Below are 21,427 nucleotides of genomic sequence, written 5' to 3'. Positions count from 1 at the left end.
GGGAGGAGTGCTGCAGCCAGCTGCCAAGAGAGCGCTCTGCAGGGAGGCCGTTTCCCTGAGTCACGGAGAGGGCGGGAGGCTGGGCCCATCTACCCACGCCACGTTCTCTTCGTAAGGGAGTCAGTTTAAACAGGCAGGGCCCCCAGGGGAAGAGAGCAGCACCACCATTCTTCACGGCGGTCCAACAGTTCCTGCATTCCCAGGAGACTCCACATCTCCTTAGGACTCCGTCCGCATTCTGGCAGCAACCAGCCGACCCGTCCCGACCAGCATCACGTGCACCCGGAAGTACGTGGGTGGGACCTAAAGCGCCCACGGAAATGACGTCGGTCGCCCCTAGTCGCATGATGTGGCAAAATGCAAAAAAAAAAAAAAAAGTGGGGAGGGAGGGAAAAGCAGGAGGCTAGGGAAAGTGATGAGTCCAAAAAAAGTAGTCCCTTCGTTTCTTCCAGTTACCCTCGTGTCGCAGCAGGGAGGGTCTGAGCGCACTGCGTCCCGAATTCCTGCGCCGGCTGCACCGCGGCATGCCGTGGAGGGGTACATAAGATGGAGGGGGTGAGGTGACTTGGGCGGAGTTCTGTTGCTGGGATCCCTCCGCAGGGCTCAGCCGTTTCCGGAGTCTGCGCTGCGCCCGGTTCCGCCATTGCGGCTCTCCTGGACCCTGGAGCCTCCGCCCCCGACCCAATCTATTTCGTCTGCCTGCCAGTTTCCTGCGTCCCCGGAGAGTATCCTGCTGAGCCCAGCCTCCCCCGTCCCCTTTCTCCTCCTCTCCCTTGGAGAGCCCGGGCAGCCACTGCCCCGCAGCCCCAGTGACAGGAGGAGACCATACCCCCGACAGCGCCATGGCCCAGATTTTGCCAATTCGTTTTCAGGAGCATCTCCAGGTGCGGCTGGGCCCGGGCTGGTGAGGGTTTTGGAGAGGGTGGTAAGAAGAAAAATGTTGGAGTCTGGGCCCAAACAAAAAGCAGGATCGGAGGTGGGGGGGGCGATAATCGGTGTCTGGGCTAGATGGAGGGTGGGAGCGTTATTTTGGAAAGCTTAAAGGGTTAACTGATGTGGAGTTTGGTTGGAAAGGATGAGAGTCGGGGTCCACAGGGCAGCGAAGCTAGTCCTGGGTTTGAGGGCCTCTCTATCTTAGCTTCCTGGATGGCAAGAACTGCGTATACTAACTCCACCTCCCCCTTCCTCGTTTTATTCAGTTCATTCATTTGGGTAGGTTGGGGAGCAAGGGGATCCTCCCGTGTTTCTTTCGGAGCAAGGCTTTCATTACCTAGGCCAGTGCGTGGTTGTCACCTCCCATTGCTCTTCCCTTTCCTTCATAGTGTCTGCACCCTGGAGTTGTAGGGCGGGTGGGTTGGGGAGGAGCAGCCTTTTTTCTTCCTTTCTCTGCGGCTCTCAACTGAGAAACAAACCTTCCCTTGGGGTTGGGGGAAACAGCAGTGGCTTACTTCTTGCCATCCCCGAGGCAGTAGGAACAGAAAGTCACTGAAGGAACAGGATAGAATAGGGGGACGTATTTCTCAGGGCGGTGTCAATCTCACACTGTGTGGGGTCAAGGTCCCTAGGGGAACTCGCCATCTTTTCCTTCTTGATATCTCGGCGGGTGGTATGGCACTTATCCCTTGTTTGGTACTAGAAGATTAGGAAGAGTTTTTCAGAGGTTATCTTGGGGTCTGCTGAAGTCTAGCACGTAGTTGTGGGCGTGAGTACCTCCCTCCCTCAGGATTGCGTGGAATTGAACAGAGCCCTGGGGATAGAGCACACCTGCTCTAAGATATGCAAGGTTATTTGGTTTGTAATTGGCTTCCGTTTAGTAGGTTCTAGAATTCTTCCCTGTGGTGCATTATCCTGTAGGCAACATACTGTCTTATCTGGCAACATGCCCATGGAGGGCCCAGGCAGGTGATCATTGGAAGGCATGACTGAATTAAGCCTTTTTTGAGCGTCCAGTTTTCCTGGTTCACCAATTCTGGTTTCACTTTGGCTGAAATAATTTATTTCTCTTCAAATACTCCTTAAAGAGGCCTACCTCAGCTTAATCTTCTGAAGTGCTAATTTCATAATGATAAAAGATGCCCTAGTTTGACATGACACTCGTATTAGTGATCCATTGGACACTGTACTACCAAAGGCTAATTTTATTTTTTCCCATTGGTATAACACATAAAGGATTATTATTAATAAAAGAGTTTAATAATCAGGTTATCAGTAACAAAATTTCATATTTTTTTACAGTTATTATCACCTTTGCTTGCATCAGCAAGAAATTCTTTTAAGTATTAAAATGTAATGAATAATCTTTACCCCCTCCCCAAAATGAGTCAAGTAATGCACTTTCTTCAGTCACCTGTGGTTTTCAGATAACTCATCTGAAGTACTGGAATACTATTTTACAAAAGGTTAAAGAAACGTTAAGTGACAGAATGAACACATAGACATTATTGTTTGTGCTCAATCTAAGTTTTAATTGCTGTGGTTACTTCTGTTATAGTGGGCTGTAAATGAATGTGAAGGGTTAGGAAAATAATGTTCTTGGGTATGAGGGAAAACACAAGCTTCTCATACTGAAGTGCATCTAATATATAATATTTCTGCAGACATGTTTGTAAAATATGCAAGAGAAGCAGGTACAATTTACTGTTTACAAGGCAGAGGTATAGCCCACTAGTAAATCTTATTTCTTGACTAGTGGTGGTTTGAGCTATAGCTTGTCATTTCTATTAAAGAGTGTACTAGAATTGTTAAATCCCAAAGATTGGAATCCAACCTTGTCACTAATTGAAGAGAGATTTAAGGTGGGTCTGATTTATAAGGGATTTGAAATTTCTGCAGATACTTGAGTGAAGCCATTTCCTTCTCAAATAATTTGAAGATACGAGCATAAAGCATCTTTGCAAATATAGTTGAATAATTCAGTCATCCATTTTTTGAAGTAATATGCCATGCCTAAACTTAAGTTTGCTATTGTGACTGTATACTCCAGCTGATAATGATTAATTGCAGGAAGAGTCCTGATCACCAACCTCTTTCATGATAATAATATATTGCTGACTTTTCATTTTTATCCCTTTCCTTTTTAAAAACTAATATGGGATTATTTTAATTGGCATTTTAGGTCTTTGACCTCTGGGTCACTGCCAGTTTGTTAAGTAGCAGAAAACTTTCTGAAATACTTAGGATAAAAATTGGGAACAAGAATTGAGGAACTTGAGTGTAGAGTTAGCTTGTGAAAGCTTCAAAAGGTGAACTGTAAATTTATTTTTATACTGTGTAACTGCTTTGGCCAACTGAAGGATCTATATAATCAAGGGTCGGCACCACAGCACATGAATGTTGATATTATAAGTTATGAAGGATTTGTTTTTCTTTTTTGGATGTTTGGGCTAATAGTTAACAGATGAGTGCCTGTTTGAGCAAGACATTGCTAGAGTTGCAGATTCTGAAAAAAAAAAAAAAAAATCCTAGGCTACATATAAAATTATGCTTGCAATTCTGAATTCTTGGCACATTATCTCTATGCCAGTTGACACATTCCACTGTTTCCCAGGTTCCTTGGGTCTGCAATTAACACCCCCCCGCTGCCCTTTTTTCCCCTTTGATTCATAAATGCAGGCATGGAATATGTTGTGAGCTGATTGGTTGTTTTGGTTTGCAAAGAGACAGCAGTGCTAAGTATTAACTGGGATATGATGTATGCTTAACTGTACTGCCTGAAAGAGGCATACTGCCTGGAATTATGCTGCAGTCTATCTGGGAATAGCTTCTATGTTTAAGATGTATCACGTTTTTCAGAATTTTTCTAATGGTCATTTTACTAGGCTCAGGGGGGCGTGGCTGAGTCTAGTGACTGCTTTCACTCTTTAGGAAATAATTTAAGACATGAAACTGTCAGTGTAGAACCTCAATCATTTTTATTTTAGTGTGCACTGAAATACATGATTTCAGGAAGCTTAACCTATGATATTTAAATTATGTTTAACAAGATGTTTTTTCTGGCATTGTTAGTGATGTGGTTTTTGCTTTTTGAGAGTTACTATTAAATGGAACTTTTATGATGAAATTTGTACTAGCTACATAGGGATTTTGAGCACTTGAAATGTACTTAGTGTGGCAGAGGATCTAAGTTTTTACTTTTATTTATTTTATTTTATTTTTTACTTTTATTTATTTTAAATTAATTTAAATGTAAAGGCTATTGTCTGTGACATTAGACTGCTCAATCATAGGCTGTACTAATATGCTTTGTGAGAGAAGATTTTTCTGGCTACCCATATTTATTTGTTTAGAACATTTTAGCTAAAATTAAAACATTCATTGTTAGAAAGAAAGTGCTGTCTCTTTTTTGGGGAAGTGGTAATGATGAACAGTGACTAGTGAGTGGAAAGGGCAGCAGACTTCTTGTGAGAGCCTGTTATAGTCTATAAACGTGGCTGGGTGCTTTTAGGTCTTCACTTAACCCACCGACATCTTTCTCAGACTGTTGAAGAAAGTGAGACTCAGAGTAGTGCCCAAAGGAACACAGAGTCAGAATGGAATTTGAACCTAGGTCGTCTGACACAAAATATTTCAAAGAATGATTGTCCTTAAGAAGAAAAGTTACAGTTTCCTAGTGTACTTTTTTTGTTGGACTTTGCTTCAAGAAGTGACTTTTTCTATTGGTTTAAAATGGAATTAATGATGTGGCATAGTAGATTAGGAGTTTGGGGGTTGTCGAGATCAGTGCTATCCAATAGAAAAATAGTAAGAGCCACATGTGTAATTTTATGTTTTCAAGTGGCCATATGAAAAGTAGATGAAATCAGTATGTTTATGAAACTATATATATATACCCAAAATATTACAATTTCAACATATATAAAATTTTCAAATGCGATATTTTACATTTCTTTTGGCTACTGAATTTTCAAAATCTGATGTGTATTTTACACCTACATCACATTTTAATTCAGACCCTATTTTCGTTGGAAATATTTGATCTTTATTTGGCTTTTATAAAATTTACAGTTGGCAAAGCAGATTTGCCACCCAAGGTTATTCCAAACATACATAAGTTTTTCCATAATTGATCATCAGTAACTAAGTTTAATTAATTTTAACTTTAGAATAAATTCAGTCACAGTAACCACATTATAAGTGCTCAGTACATGTAGCTTGTGAAATGTGGCTACACTATCGGAGAACACAGGTTAAGACTAACCTCTTGCTGCTTTTTCTCTGTAAAAGGCAAAATTAAAATTACTGTGGCAATCTGAGGTCATGTATGTGAAAGTACTTGGTGTAGCACTCTCAGAGCATTAATTGTTAGTTATATAATTTTTGTCCAGTACTTTTTATTCAAGCATCTCTGAACCAGTGGCACAATATTTTATTAGCTTTTTGTGGTTCATAAATATTTGGTACCCACCTAAGATTTGATACTTACCACGTATCAGCAGCTGTGTTATGTGTTAGACCAGGGGACAAACTGGTGAACAAGACCGATTGCAGCTTGCATTGAAGTTTACACTGATTAGTTGACAAAGGCTGTCCACATGTAATCGCAACCATGGATGTCATTGAATGTTTGGCATTGTGCAGAATTTAATACAAATATTAGTATGATACAGAATGGATACTGCTCTAAAACTGTGCCCAGAAGAGTTCTTAAAATCCTTTTTATATCCCATGAGCACTCATTGATACATTTTAAATTAGTGTTCCTTGGTCAGATATATTTGAGAAACCTAATCATATCTGATAAAATACCCATGTGGAATACCAGTCAGGCCTTTGTTCTCGTATATGTCCTTCTGTAAGATGGTGGTGTTGAAGTGTTCTTACTTAGATAGGAAATGAATTCATGTTTTAGTCCTGTATATTAGAATGAGGCTGTTTTTCTAATTTACATATAGGCTATGCTAAAGCTACTTCATAAAATCAATTTGTAAACCATAGCAAAATTTATAGCTGTGTCTTTTGTCCCCCCTATTAGCCAAGTGCCTGTGGCTAATGCTCTTAACTCAAAGGGGATGTCAAGAGGCTTGGGTCTGAATGTATTATGCAAAACCTGTCAAACTTGGATTTTGTGTCTCTTTTGTATTATGAAAGACATAATTTACTTTAGAAGGAATAACTATCCATCAAATTTTAATTGCCTTGAAATCTACAAGGTCAAAATAAATTCACCATTATAGCTATTTGAGCACCTACTGTGTGCCAAGAACTATGCTAAATATTTTATGTTCATGATCTCAGTTAGCATGATAATCCTTTCAGGTAGGTAGGGTTAGACTTATTTTGCAAATAGAGAAACTGAAGTTCATAGCAGTTAACTTGTAGAGTCACACAGCTAGTGAGTGGGTGGTCAGACTTCAGTATTTGTTCTTTCAGTGTGGCAAGTTCCTCATTTGGTGAATGATCTGTATTTTTAACTGCAAAATATATCATAATTTGTATCTATGTTGTGTTCTTTGATGTACACATTCTACTAGTAGTTTGTTTTTAGGTCAGTAGATTTTATATTTTGAGAAAAGTAGGGGCCAACGAACCAATATTTGATTTTTCTGTGCCTTAAATGTTTTTTTTAGATGTTTTTTAAAGGGCTTTATTCAAGTTCCCAGTAGCAAATTGTGCAGAATGATTGGGACCTCCTCATTTTGTTAACTTGAAACTAAGAATATCTATATACCTCTCATAGGCTGAACTTCTTAAACTTCTCTGTAGACTTTTCCTTAATAACGAGAATGATTGTGTTTCAGTCTGAAGCCGTTTGTGAAAGTAGGAAACTTCTGCTTTCTATTTTACTATATTATTCATTCTTTTGTATTTATACTAATGTAAAACTTGAACTCAAGGAAGATGATTTGTGCTTGGGGTAAGGGGAGAAGGAAAGTGGGAGTGGAACATGTTTGCTCAGTTCGAATAGCATAACCAGAGGGGAAAATGATTACAAACTTGTATAGTTGTGCTTTAGAGGCAGAACTTCCAGTAATATTAGTACTTCCTGTTCTGAATCATTGGGTAAATAAAGACTTTTCTTTAAGTTCTGAAGTAAAGCAGATTTAAAAACTTATTTCTGAAACAATAGAAAATGAGTGCATTAAAACCATTTCATCACACTAAATTCTACAAAGTGCTGTTGTGGAAAATGTCTCAGATATCTAATCCAAGCTCTGTCTTTTTAGCTTTTCTCAACTTCCTCATTTATTAAAGTAATACTTTCTGGTAATTGTTAAGTGGGGCTATAGTATATGTTGGTGTTTATCATAATGATACAGACACTCAAATATTAGTTCTTAGCCCTTATGCTGGAGGGAAGTCTCCCTTTATCCAGTCGAGTTGAACATATATACATGCTGAAGGAAAAAACTACTATCTACCCAGTTATTGAAGCCAGGATCTTGGAATTACACCAGACTTTCCTTCTCATTTCGTACATTCAGTCCATTTCTGGAGTAAGGAAGGGAAGAATTCTCATACACACTGGGGGTCTTGGGCATTGCATTTTTTGTTGACCCATATCTATCGAAACTCAGAATCTCAGTAGATTAAAAAATGAGAATTGAGTTGAGAGTTGCTTTCATCTACTTCTCACCTGGTGCTCATTGAAGAAAGAGGTCTTAAAAACCACCAAAGTGGACAGAGTAAAGTGAAAGACTATACACACTCTTCTTGGCAAAGAGCTGACTTTGAATAGATCTCATTGTTTGAAAGTATCTGGATTGGTAAGAGGTAAATTTAACACGTCTAATAATTATTCCTCTGTGTATGGCCTCACAATTAACAACTGTTAGATGTTATAAGCAAACATTTTATGTATTTCTCAAAAAGCAATCCACTAGTGATACGTTTCTGGAGATCGTAATCCAAAAGCAAGTGAAAAGACAACTCATAATATACAAATAGATTTTGAGGCATGTTATAAAATTCCCATGATGGTACCATAATGGATAAAAAAACTTTGGAGGTGATTTTCCAGTGCTAATGAAAACACTGATGTAAAAACCGCATATGAGGAGTTTGAATAAAATGGTTTCTGAAATGTGAAAAGTAGAAAAAAAATTTCCAAGTTTTTTATAACTTTCTAATCCAGTGATTAATTGAATTATATGTTATAGAATTAGATAATTATATAGGAGTTTATAGTTTAAGGAGACCAAAAGCCTTTTTAAATCGAAGTGAAATTCATATAACTTAAAATTAACTATTTTAAAGTGAACAAATTAGTGGTATTTAGTGCATTCACAGTGTTGTACAACTGTCACCTCTCCCTAGTTCCAAAACTTTCATCTTCCCAAAAGGAAACCCCATGTCCATTAAGCAGTCCTTTTATTCCCTAGCTACCACTAGTGTGCTTTCTGTCTCTCTGAATTTACCTGATCCTATAAATGTAATCATACAATATGTGTCTGACTTCTTTCTCTAAGGATAATGTTTGAGGTTCAACCATGTTGTATTATGTATCAGTACTTCATTCCTTTATGGCTAAATAATACTCCTTTGAATAGATATGCCACATATTATTTGTTCTTTCATCAGTTGATGAATGTTTGGGTTTTTTCCACCTGTTGGCTGTTGTGAATAGTGCTGCAGTTAACATTAATGCACAAGGCTTTTTTTGAATACCTGTTTTTCAGTTCTTTTGGATGTATACCGCTGGTTGTTTGGTAATTCTGTTTTAACTTTTTGAGGGACTGCCCAACTGTTTTTCAAGGGTGCAGCTGCACCCTTTTACATCTCCACCAGCAATGTATGAGAGTTCCAGTTTTTTTCACTTTCTCTCCAACACTTGCCAAAAGGTTTTTTTGGGGTGTCTGGGGAATAGACTACTTGGGAAAATAAATACTCTATTTGGGTATATACAATATTTTTAGTTGTGGGTTCTTTCCCAAGCTTTGTAGTCCTGCCCTTAAATTGTGTGGCCTGCTAAAGCATTTCCATTTCTTTGGAGATACTATGTATACCCTCACATATATCTGGATTAGGCATTCCTCTTTGTAACTTGGTACCATTGTAATTGCTGTGTGTCTGTTACACAATGAGTAGGAGAGACCATATCTCATTTATGGTAGAATACTCTGTATTAGTATAGTGTTTGGCATACAGTACCTGCTCAGTAATTGTTTAAATGTACGATTATTGGAAGAAGTACTACAGAAGTAGGAAGAGACTGGAGGAAATACTTAAAAGATTTTTTTCCCCACTAAAATTGGAAGAGAATTTTAGAAAACTGTTGGCATCATCCATGGTGTGCAAACAACACTTGATATATAATACAAACAGACCCATGGAGATGAAAGGTTGGAACAACAGAGCATGTACAGAAACGTTGATCCTGAAGGCAGGAACAGAATTGCCCATGTGGAAATCTGCAATGTGAAAGATTAACTTGAAGGTTTTTATATATATATATATATTTTAAATTAGAGGGAAATCACGATTAAATACAATGGGAGGTGTGACAGAATAGGTTTACATATCTAAGAATTATAAAAACCAAAATAATCGGAATGGAAGCTTTTTTCAGACAATGGAGTAAAACTTTCCTGATATGAAAGAAGCAAGATTAAAGGATTCAGTGTGGGCAAGTTTTAGTACCATGAATTAAAAAATCTAAACAAAACAGAACACGCTTATTGATACAGAGAATATTTTGATGATGGCTTGGGGATTGAGGGGATGAGTAAAAAGGGAGAAGGGGTTAAGATGTACAACTTGCCGGTTATAAAAATGATCACGGGCATGTAAAGTACAGCATAAGGTATATAGTCAATAATATTGTGATAACTATATATGGTGTCAGATGGGTACTAGACTTAGTGGGGTGATCAATTCGTAAGTTATATAAATGTCTAACCACTATGCTATATATCTGAAACTAATATATTGAATGTCAGCTGTAATTGGAAAAAAAAAAAATTACAAGCATCCAAGGCACACCTTCTTCTTGACCAAAAATCAAAACAATCTTAGTTTTTAACACTGATCGTCACACAGAGAAACAGTGTTTATTGAGTTTTGAGATGATAGAGAGTTTTTTCCCCTCTTTTTACAGATAAACTACAGATTGTACCTTCAAATCCCTCTAAGCCTAAAATTTTTTTTCCGTATAGGTTGTTACCTCAGTAATAATGATAAACTTAAAAGTTTAACACAAAGGAGGCAATTAATGAAAAACTTGTACTTAAGCCAGGGGTCCCCAACCCCCAGGCCTGTGGACCGGTAGCAGTCTGTGGAACCGAGGCACACAGCAGGAGGTGAGTGGTGAGCCAGGGAGCAAAGCTTCATTTGTATTTGCACCTGCTCCCCAGTGCTTCCTTTACCGCCTCAGTTTCATCTCAGGTCATCAGGCATTAGATTCTCATAAGAGCACCAGTCCCTGGTGCCAAAAAGGTTGGGGACTGCTGATAAGTAACAGGTTATAATATACTGAATTGATACCAAGTCGCCAAATAATAGACTCTCAACAGGTGTTAATAGAAAGTAAATCTTAGTCATTTAATCATTTTAATGTTGTTTTGAACTCTCTGAATTTTTTATATGATTTTGAGATAGCCTGTAAGTCTTCGTGCTGAGTGTTATTTCATTCACTCAATTTAACTTGAAAATTTTGGCTTTATGTTCAGAAGGAAATATTCCAGTGACTCAAATGTAAAATAAAATGGTTCTCGTCTTGTAACTTGTAGCACTTAAGTGTTTTAAATGGTTGATCTGACTAGAAAAATGATTGACAACAGCATGTCTAATTTTCTAGCAGGTTTTCTGTCAGTATAGGTAAGGTAGAAAATAACCTGAATGTGTGCATCAGTGATATGGTTGAGCTGAATCACTGAACTCACACTTAAAAGTATGTTTTGTGAAGTCGTTGGGAACTTGTGTCATAGCATGAAGTTTCTTTGTTACCTTTACAGTTTTAATAGTAAAGAAACTGAGCAGATACTTCTAGTTCTTCAGTCCAGGAAACTAAGCCCTTGATGTCTGCCCAGGACCATTCAGATCAGCCTTTCGAAGGTCTTTATGTTAAGTCAGCACTAAGTATTTATTGTAATATTGGACCCTGAAATTAAGCTTCATTTCTGGTTCTTTGAAAGGAGAGTAAATTCTGCACTCCCCCACTCCCAGCCCCTTCCCCTACCTGTCCCCACCCCCCATCACAGCTTTGGTGGCATTCAGTTGTTTTTGCCAGCTGAATGTCATTTATACCAGAAAGGGCATAACCTGGGGGGAATCATGCCCATCCACAAGATTTGGGGCATAAAAACTTCCCTCTATTGCCCTGCAGCTTTGGCAGAATTGACATGTAATATTTCATGTAATTATTCAATTATTATTTTTTAGGAATGAGTCAAATTTAAAGTTTTTAAATTTTGTAGTCAGTAATTGGCTACAAGTAGAGAAAATTCTGTTTGAGTCTCCTGATAGTTTACCAAAGCTAATAGTCTCACTGTCCCTGTCTCTAACTGTGGCTCCTTCTTGAATATATTACTTAACAATTGGAAGTGAGTGACCAGTGGCAAAAATTCTCCTAAGAGGCAATGCCACAGAAGCTAACATTGAGTATAAACAAATATATATGTTTAAATATGGGATCAGCAAGGATTAAAGGCATCTTTATTTGTTGCTTGAACTATGTGGAGCGCAAAGAAAACAATGGCTGGCATCCTGTTGATGGAAGAACTAAAGGAATGTTGCATTCTCAGCATTTTTCTTCATTTCCTGTAGAAGACAGCAACTGCAGTTTTTATGTGACATTCTGTTAGTTTCCTGGAAGAACCTAATTAACTGCTGTCAGCAGTTTTTGACTGCAACTTATATTAGTGAAGGAAGGTAGGGGTTGTTTGGAACTTTTGAAAGATATTTTGCTGAGTGAAATATTTAGGATAGGAAGTTAACCAAATCTCCAGGCACTTAAAAATATCTGCATTGGGTGACATCCGTGTGTCATTAGGTCTTTCTAAAATTGTTTAGTTAACTCTGTAGTGGTAACACCCGTTAAATTTTTACCAAGATACAAGATTCATTTACAGAAAGGTAACCAGAATAGGACTGTAATAGAGCATTTATAAAATAGCCTCATCTGAAATATAGTAACTTATACATACTTCCTTTACATTCTGACTTCAGATGAAACAAGGAGGAAGGATCTGGAAATTGTAAAGGCAAGCACTAATTGTGAAACATAAGCCCTTAGTAATGCTGCCATAAACAGAAGTTTTAATGTATTTTGATTTTTAGCTGATACAACTGGTAAGTGAGTTCTGAGATTAGTATTCATTAGGAGGCAGACTTCCTGGGTAAGCTTATAAAAAAAGCTTGTTTCCCATGAATCTATCTGATCAAATGTAAGAACTGTTGGTTAAAATTAATAGGCTCAAAGTAAACCTCTTACTTCTTTAATTAGGTGATATTTGTAGGCACAAGCACAATTGTGAGTGATTGCCGAGATACTTTGTGCTAATAGAGTCTTTGGCAAGTCAAAGAATTGGGCATTGAAAAATAGTGTAGTTTTACTGGGATATGTTGTCTTGGAATTTACTTGTAGTTTACTTGGATGTGTGCTGGCATTTTCTGCTCTTTTTGATAAATGTATACTATTTGGATTAAATATATTCATAGTCCATTTGGTCTCTTTAACAGTATTTTCATAGTTTGATCACTAATATATTCTAATGTGCAGACTCACTGTCCCTGGGTTTCCTGATTCCTTGATATAGGTTTTTCTAGCTGTCTTTAGTAACATATTTTGAACAAAGCAAATTGGCCCACCCTAGGTTTGATTATATGTTAATAGCATGGTATCAGAGCCAGTCTGTTTTACAAGTATGTCAGGATACCATAGCCCTAGAGGTGGATAACTATAAAAGGACAGAAATCTTCCACACTGTTCGAAGTGCTTGGTGCGTATTTAATCATTTTCATGCATACTTAGGTGTGCCTTGCTCCCCATCAAGCAAGAATGGACACTTTTCTGTTTGCCACATTTACAATCAAATCAAGTATAGTTTCAAAAGCAAGACAGAAAACACAAAGCCTAAAGCATTAAAAACTAACAAACGTTTAACTTTGATTTCTTAATCTAATATTGCTGAAGTTAAAATTTTTTTTTAACATTTTTAAAATTTTGACTCAGTGTTACTACATCTGTACATTCTTTGTAACCCTGGGCCTCTGATATTTGAATGTTTAATGATTTCTTGAGGGGAAAGAGGCACTCATACTGAGGAGTTGTTCTTTGGGTTCTCACTTCTGCTAGCATTGAACTTGGAGATTTTTTTTTCCTCCTAAACCTCCTGCAGATATCTGGATTCTGAAACGTGAAAGTTCAATTTTTTTGTTTCTCCTTGCCTTGTCTGAAGTCCTTGTGTAAGATGAGTGTGTCTCTTTACTAGTTGTTCTTCATATTTTGCCAGAATTTAACGTTAAAGTAGTTTTCTTTTTCTCCTTTTTTGGTCTACCATGGAAATCTAAAAACAGTTCTCTCCAGTAGAACTGTGCAATAATGGAAATGTTCTCTATTCTGCGCCTTCTAGTACAGTAGTCACGTGTGGCTGTTGAGTACTTGAAATGTGACTAATGTGACTGAGGAACTGAATTTTAGATTGTATTTGCTTAACAAAATTAAATAGCTGCATATAACCACTGGCTACCAAAATGGACAGAGCAGTGGACCTCTCAGTTCTAACTGGGCAAACATCCATTGTGCAGCTCCTTTACAGAGTGTAAATTCTTACACTTGAATTATTTTACTCGTTAAGGTTCGATTTTCCTCTCTACCATTTGAAGTTGTATTCTTCCTTCCTACAGGTAAATTGCCTAGTAAAAGTCTGATTCTTACAATTTAATTTTCTGTTTCTGTAACCTATAGAAGAGTAGAGATTAATCTTTTTAAAAAATTTTAAAAATAAATTTCAAGCTTTCATAAGACTGAGGAGAGTCATATGCCCAATCATCTAGATTTTTAATATTTTGATATATATATATATTTACATATATGTTTTTTGTTTGTTTTACTTAAAGAAATTCAGGCTATCATGGCATTTCACCTCTAAATATTCCAGCATGCATCTTTAGAAAATAATGGAAATATTCTTATAATCATAGTAGTATAGTATCCTCATATTTAACAATCCCTCAGTATCTAAAAGACCAGTCCATATTCAGATTTCTCTGATCATCCCCACATGTTCCTGGTTTAAATCAGGATCCAAGTAAGATCTACATGTTGCTTTCAGTTATGTATATTAAGATTTTTTTAAAAAAAATATTGTTTTACACAGTTTCAGATTTATAGAAAAAGTTAATGTGGTGCAAAAAATCTCATATACACTACCCAGATTCTTCATTTCTTAACATTTTTTTTTTACTACATTTGATTTATCCTCTTTTGTTGCTATACACATATTTTTTTACTAAACTGTTTGAAAGTAATTTATAGGTTTGATACCTCTTTAACTATATACTCTAGTGTATATTTACTAAGAATAACAAAATGATCTTTAGAGCCACAGTAAAAATTACCAAAGTGAGGAAATTGACTTTGACAGAATACTGTTATTTAATCTCAGGCTTCATTCAGATATCATCAATTGTTTCAATATTTAATATCAAAAGAAAATCTGGGATCATGAGTTACATTGTGTTGTCCTGTCTCATTAGTTTTTTTAAAATCTGCAACTCTATTTGTATTTGAAGACATATTTTCGAAAAATACAGATCATTTGTTTTGTGGAATGGAATGTTCCTTGGTTTAGGCTCATCTGATGTGTCATCATGATTAGATTCAGATTCTATACTTTGGGCATGAATACCACAAAAGTCATGTGTTCTTTGTAGTGCATCGCATTCAGAAGCTCATGCTGTCAATTTGACCAATTGCTAATGATACTGAGTACTTGGTAAAGGTTGTGTTGGACAGGTTTCTTCACTACAAATCTCTTTTTCTTTTTGTAATAAGTATCTTGGGAGTTACTTTGAGACTATGTTACTCCTTACTTTCAATCATTAATTTTATTATCTATTGATGGTTCTTGCCTGAATCAGTTATTGTGATGACTGCAAAATACCTGTAGAGACTTTTTCACCATTAAAATTTTTTTAAAGTTTTTTTATTTTTCAATTACCATTGACATACAATGTTATATTACATTCAGGCGTACAACATAGGTCTTTTTTTTTTTTTTTATCATTTTTAAGTTGGCTTTTTTCTGTAAGGAACAGCTTTTTCTTTTTTAGATATATATTTTTTAAATTTATAAATAAATGTTTTCAAATTTTCGGATAGATACTTAGAAGAGGGATTGCTGAGTCGTATGGTAATACTGTTCTTATTTTCTGAGGAATCTCCATACTGTTTTCCATTGTGGCTGTACCAGCTTACATTCCCACTAGCAGTGTATGAGGGTTCCTTTTTCTCCACGTCTCCAACACTTGCTATTACTTATTTCGTTGTAATAGCCATTCTAACAGGTGTCGAGGTGGTATCTAATTGTGAGTTTTTAAAAAAAAATTGTTAATGTGGACTCTTGGATTTCATAATTTTTTTTTTTTAAATCTATAATTGTCCTGAAAAATACTTAACAGTATATATAGTAAAAGGAGTGTTTCCTTCTGTGTAGGAAGATTCTGGCCTCGCTAACTTTAGTTAGGCATACTTCAGAGCATAGATGGAAGAGGTTTTAATTCTTGGATAAATTGACCTGGAATTGTGGGCCACAGGAAGATTGGGAAACATTGGGAAATTTTGGTTTTGGGAAGGTGCAGTATAAGAATGTGGTGTGTCTTTGAAACAGCTAGCGTCAAGTGTCCTGCACATTGAGGAGAGAAATGCTGTGCCTGCTTTCCATTTTATTTTCTGCTTCTTAGTCTTGAGCTTTCTTAGGGTAAAGAGAATTTTTGATGATACTCATCTTATGCCATTTGTTTGTGTTAGCCTTCTCAGCTTGCTTCCTCAGCAAACATGTCTTCATGTTGGAGACATGTTAGCCAGGTTTGTGAGAAAGACTTAACAATACTGTTCCACAATGTCTGTAAAAATACGAATGGAAATAAAATAAGGTTACTTAGCATGAACATGTTACATGGTTTTGAAGATTCTGGTTTCTGCCTAACTTTATTTAGGCAAACTAAAGAGCAGAATTGGAAGTTTTTAAGTGTAATTTTCTTAAAAAAAAAAAAAAAAAAACGAGAGGGAGCATTTCTGTGTCTGAGTAAGTTAAGCCCCCAGAGACCACTTATCTATTATCAGTAGTCAAAATAAATTCACACCCAGAGATTCAACCCAACGTTTAGGACAGCTGAATTAAGCAGATATATAAAAACTAACCTTGAGCTGTGTTGGATGGACTAACAATATTGAGCCATTGTGTCATGCAATGTTCTAAGCACTTCACATTAAATCCTCACAATTGTGGAATAACTGGTATCATTTCAGATGTTTCAGATGAGGAAACATACACAGAGATAAATGATTTGCCCGTGATCTCATAAATGGCAAAACTAGGACCAAACCCAGACATTTTGGCTCTTTTGAGAAATCCACAGAACCAGCTAATTCTGTATGGCACTTGTATTTTACAATCAAAGTTACATATTTGTACAATAATTGTCTTGAATGAAGAACTTTCTGTGTTCTCTAGATTATGGGGACTCTGAGATACTATTTTGTACTAAAAACTAAGAGTGTAGTGTCTTTTCACCCCAGGCATGTTACTCCAAATTGGGGTGAGTGAAGGAAGAGAAGGAAACATTTTTGTATCATTTGTAACATGTAACTCTAGGGTACTCCAGAGTGTTGGGTTGGCTGATTAACAGTAAATCTGTTACTTTTTGGAATCTAAACTAGGAATAAGTGTCAAGTTCTAAAGTTGTGGGTTGTAGATCAGTGTCAAAATCTAGTCTGGAAACCAAATGAGTTACAAAGTTTGGGCAGTTTTTTTGTTTTGTTTTAAAGGAGCAGTTGATCATTTGTATGCTATTGTGCATGTGCCATTAGTGTTTTGGTTTTTTTTTAAGAGAGGATGAAAATATTTACTTTCATATACATAGGCTATCTCTGAGATGTAAAAGTATCTCTTAATTACCAGGGAGAAGGGAGGGGGGAAATATTACCGGAAACATAGAGTGGGTGACTTTTCATAGTATATCCTTTTGTACTGTTTGAATAATTACTTTATGCATGTAATAACTATTAAAAAAATAAGTAACCCTTTTTTGGACCTAAATTTATTGACATCATATTTTTCTTTTATGTCAGCAAAATAAAAGTTCTTTGAAGTTAAAAATATTTATCATAAACTTCCAAGCATATCTCAAAATAGAATACCTCCAACTTCATCATAGCAACATTTTGCCAATGGGAAAGTTAAAAAAAATGTGACCAGAATTTGGGTATTATTATGTATTCTCTGAAAAAAGCTGCAGGTTCAGAGATTCTTATATGTTCTCTCAGTTTATTAGGGGTGTGTTCCACAGCCTGTAACTGTGGTAGATAGCTCCGTATACCATCAGACTTTATAATTAAGAATATTTTATGGTTAGTATATGCTATTTTGAAAATAAAACCTGTTTAAAAACATGTTATATTTAAAAAGTTTTAATCTATAGGAATATTAGTAGACATAGTTAAAATCTGGTATGATAATCCTTTTTATGTGATCCCATTTTAAGAGTTGCACCTAAGCCGGAATTATGATTGATAATGATGACTTGTCCCATTACTGTCTGTTTGGGGATATTTTCCTTTTGAATATATCATAGGACAGTTTGGGAAGAATTGGTTAGTGCTCTGGGCATACTCACTGAAAAGTATCACCAGTGAGGAAGAAAATCTTACCTTATTTGGCGAGATGGCAGCAATGTAGCTTTCTGTTAACTGATAGGAAAAACACTTGAAGTTCTGTCATTTGTGCTAACAATTGGGAAAGGCCTTTTAGGAAGGAGCAGTTTCCTATTTAGTTGTGTAAATGGGCGTCATTTAAGTATACGTTTAAAAATGTTTAAGCATGTAACATTGATAAGAGTTTGCCACTTGTCTCTTTAATTTTGTCTTTAAAGGATATATGTCTTGTTTCACATCGAGTATTTTGAATAGTACTAGTACATTTCTGATAGATAAAATTAAAAAAATATATACATAACTTTCTTGGTAGAGTGTATTTAATGGGAAGAGACTATTATATATAGATTGCAGGCAATGAGGGAGCCCCATCCACTTTTAACCAAATCTTTGCTTTTCCTAAAATTAAAACATCCCTGAGGCCAAGGGTCAGTGCTAACCCATTGACAAAGTGCTTTTCCTACTGCATTTCCCTGGGAATCTACATGAAAATAGAAAACACAGGTTTCTTGACTTTCCTTTTTTCCCTCCTCTCTACTATCTTTTCTAATAGTCTATTTTTTTTTCTTACAGTTGTCTCATACCTGCCTCTGAAGTGGAGGGGTTAAAAAAAATCTTTTAGAATCATTTGTGAGTTCAGTTAGTGGTATTTGTGACTTGCATCCTTGTTTTAATTTTACTATTTTTACTCTTTCTCAAACACTAGGACGTAAGCTGTGACAATTGAAACTCAAAATTGCCTTAGGTGAATACTTGGTAATGACAAAACACAATTCTTATTTTAGTATAGAAGATAATATTTTGCTTTTATGTTTATATTTCTAGAAGCTCTATGACCCACTAGAATATTTTTTCCAATTATTGGAAAGGTAGCTATCGATTAAACTTACAAGTGTCTCTAAAGAAGGTCTACTCAAAAAAATAGTTGTATAAGGCCTCCCTGAAGCCCACCCACAGTACCTTTGTATGTTTTACAGGACCCCTTATGGTGTATCTTCCTCCATTAGTTCTCTAACTAAAAGTCACTATAAAACTTAGGAAGAAGTGAAAATTAATAATTCATAAAGTTTTGTTGTAACCAAATTCATTATAAGTTAACATCTCACAGCTTGTGTATTTGCCTTGCATGGTGGCAGCATACACTTGAGCTTGTAAAGCTAGTTAATCATCTACTTTATTACCATGTTGGTATTAATTGTTAGACAATTCCTTGAATCCTTGCCCTGGTGTTGAGTGAGTTAGAGTAACTATGCTTTATAACTGGTTGTGCCTGCGGTCATTTAGGTACAAGAGGCAAGTGAAAGTAAAAGGTAGTCTCTTAATGTTATATTGTATCTTATCCAGATCCTGGCCTGGTAATAGTTAAACGCTATTAGTGGAAGGGGTTGACAAAAAAAATTAGATAAAATACAGTTAACTGGACTCAGCCAGTTCATAAGAGAGCAGTGACATGATGGTCCCTGGGGAGGGAAATTGGGTATCTGGGGGACAACGGGAGGAGGAAGACTTGTTTTTTATTTTTTTCCTCTGGTTTTTCATTTTTGTTTATATTTTGCTCCATGTGAATTTATTTTCCACGGAGGAAAGGAAAAAAAATCTAGTCTGGCTAAGGCTAATAAAGCTTTCGGGAAGCCTTTTAGTGGGATTTATATCATGTTATATCATGTTTGGTCACCCAGAGTATTAATGACCCATTCTCATAGCCATCTCCTTCTAACAGGTGCCCTTTTCTTGGATTTAACTGGTTTTCAAAGACCTATCATCCTTAGATCCTCTATATTTGTTTAACAAATACTTCAGTATCTTCAGAGTACACAAAGCAAATCTGATTTCATTATTTTCCTTGTTAAAACCTTTAAGTATCTTCCTTCGTCTAAAGAATAAATTCAGGATTCTTACTGGAGTACGTTTTAGCTTACCAGTCTGGCTTTTGCTTATCTTTATAACCTTAATTCTCCACTACTTTATGACCATGTTCATAGTCTATACTCACAATGCTACAAGAGAACTTGTAGTTCCCTTAGCAGACCATGCTTTCACATCTCTGGGCTTTAGCATTTGTTAGTCCTTCTGTTAAGAATTCTCTCTCTAGTCTGCCTACCTTGAACATATTGCCTTCTTTATCAAGGTCCCTTTTACATATCTTTGGCACTTTTTGCAAAATATTATAACTTTCTTTGTCTGTCTTCTCTTGCTATTATTAAGTTCCTGTAGATCAAGAATCTTGTGAAATTTTAAATTTCTTTTTATACTGTAACTTAATTTTCAGATTCCTGAAGTCTAATGCATGTGAACAAGTAACTACTAAATGTAGAGGGTAAAAGAGAACAGATCAGTTCAATGATTTTAAACTAAGAAACATTGATTGCTTTAAAACCTTTGAACCATAAAGTCTAGCTCTTTCCTTTATATCTATTTGTTCTGTCTTAGTTATAACCACAAGGTTGTAAGAAAACAAGTGAATGTCATATTGGAAGAACAGAAGGTTTGTCATTTGGCTATTAGGTGCCTCACTTGAATTAAAGTAACGGAGTTTTCACTTGACCTGGAAGCGTTTATGGTTAAACGAGGATTTGTAATGGTCACAATACATGAATATCAAGTCTTTCTAAATTCACTTTGCAATTTTTTTTTTTTCTCCAGCTCCAGAACCTGGGAATAAACCCAGCAAACATTGGCTTTAGTACCCTGACTATGGAGTCAGACAAATTCATCTGCATTAGAGAGAAAGTAGGAGAGCAGGCCCAGGTGGTAATCATTGATATGAATGACCCAAGTAACCCAATTCGAAGACCAATTTCTGCAGACAGCGCCATCATGAATCCAGCTAGCAAAGTAATTGCGCTAAAAGGTATGAAAGAGTGTGGAGTTTTTTCTTAAAATTCTTTTTTAGTATAATTTATTCAAATACAGTAATTAGGATCTACCTCTTTTTAGTATTTTGATTACATTTGGTTAAACAGATCTGCAAAGTTAAAGCTGTTACTGAATTTGATTTTAACTACTTTCATGACTTTTACTTGACATATTTCTGTAAAATGTTCTAGTCAGCATAGATCTACATGGAAAAATTTTAAGTTTTAGATTAAATGAATTTAAATTTTATACCTATAGTATGATAAGACTGCTGAAAAAATAACTGTATACAGAAGACATAAGAAATTAGTGATTCATATTGTGGAATAAAATATACTTTGCTAATATTAGCACCTAAACTTTGCATACTTCTTACAATGATAAACTTGCTGTTCATGCCTTGCCTTTTTTAAACTTCAGACTTGTATTTCATTTAGATTATTGACTTTTAAAAATTGCTTGAACTTATACCGATTATTAACTTGTTTGTCTACATATAGGTGGAAGCTTTGGAATCATGGGTGTTAGAGTTTATTCAAATTAACTTCTAAAGTGTCACAATAGGGAACTGTACAGCTTACTAGTTTGAACAGAATTCAAAGAATCTGATATTTCTGGGAGCCTATATTAATTTTTTTTTCTTTGATAGTTAGAGTGAGAATGTAACTGACCCATTGAAACAGAAGCTTTTAAGAGGGTTAGATTACAAACTGCCTCTAAAAAAGAAAAGCATTTAACTGCCTAATTTTTGCTTGTTGT

General features: G+C 36.0%; 1 protein-coding gene across 2 annotated transcripts in view; it reads left to right on the top strand.

Moving 5' to 3' along the window:
• The first annotated feature begins 494 nt into the window (after nucleotides 1-494).
• The window catches only part of CLTC (clathrin heavy chain), a 63,126-nt gene continuing 42,193 nt past the window's right edge, over nucleotides 495-21,427 (top strand). The window contains exons 1-2 of one of the 2 annotated variants that reach the window (XM_011375055.2): nucleotides 495-884; nucleotides 20,456-20,663. In XM_011375055.2, the coding sequence (XP_011373357.1) occupies nucleotides 843-884; nucleotides 20,456-20,663 (250 nt within the window). In that variant the 5' untranslated portion in view covers nucleotides 495-842. The remainder of the gene's footprint in view (nucleotides 885-20,455; nucleotides 20,664-21,427) is intronic. The other variant, XM_011375056.2, reaches the window with a different exon arrangement.

Source organism: Pteropus vampyrus, unplaced genomic scaffold, assembly GCF_000151845.1.
Source record: "Pteropus vampyrus isolate Shadow unplaced genomic scaffold, Pvam_2.0 Scaffold261, whole genome shotgun sequence".
In the NCBI taxonomy this organism is placed as follows: domain Eukaryota; kingdom Metazoa; phylum Chordata; class Mammalia; order Chiroptera; family Pteropodidae; genus Pteropus; species Pteropus vampyrus.
This window is presented reverse-complemented; position numbering and strand designations above follow the sequence as displayed.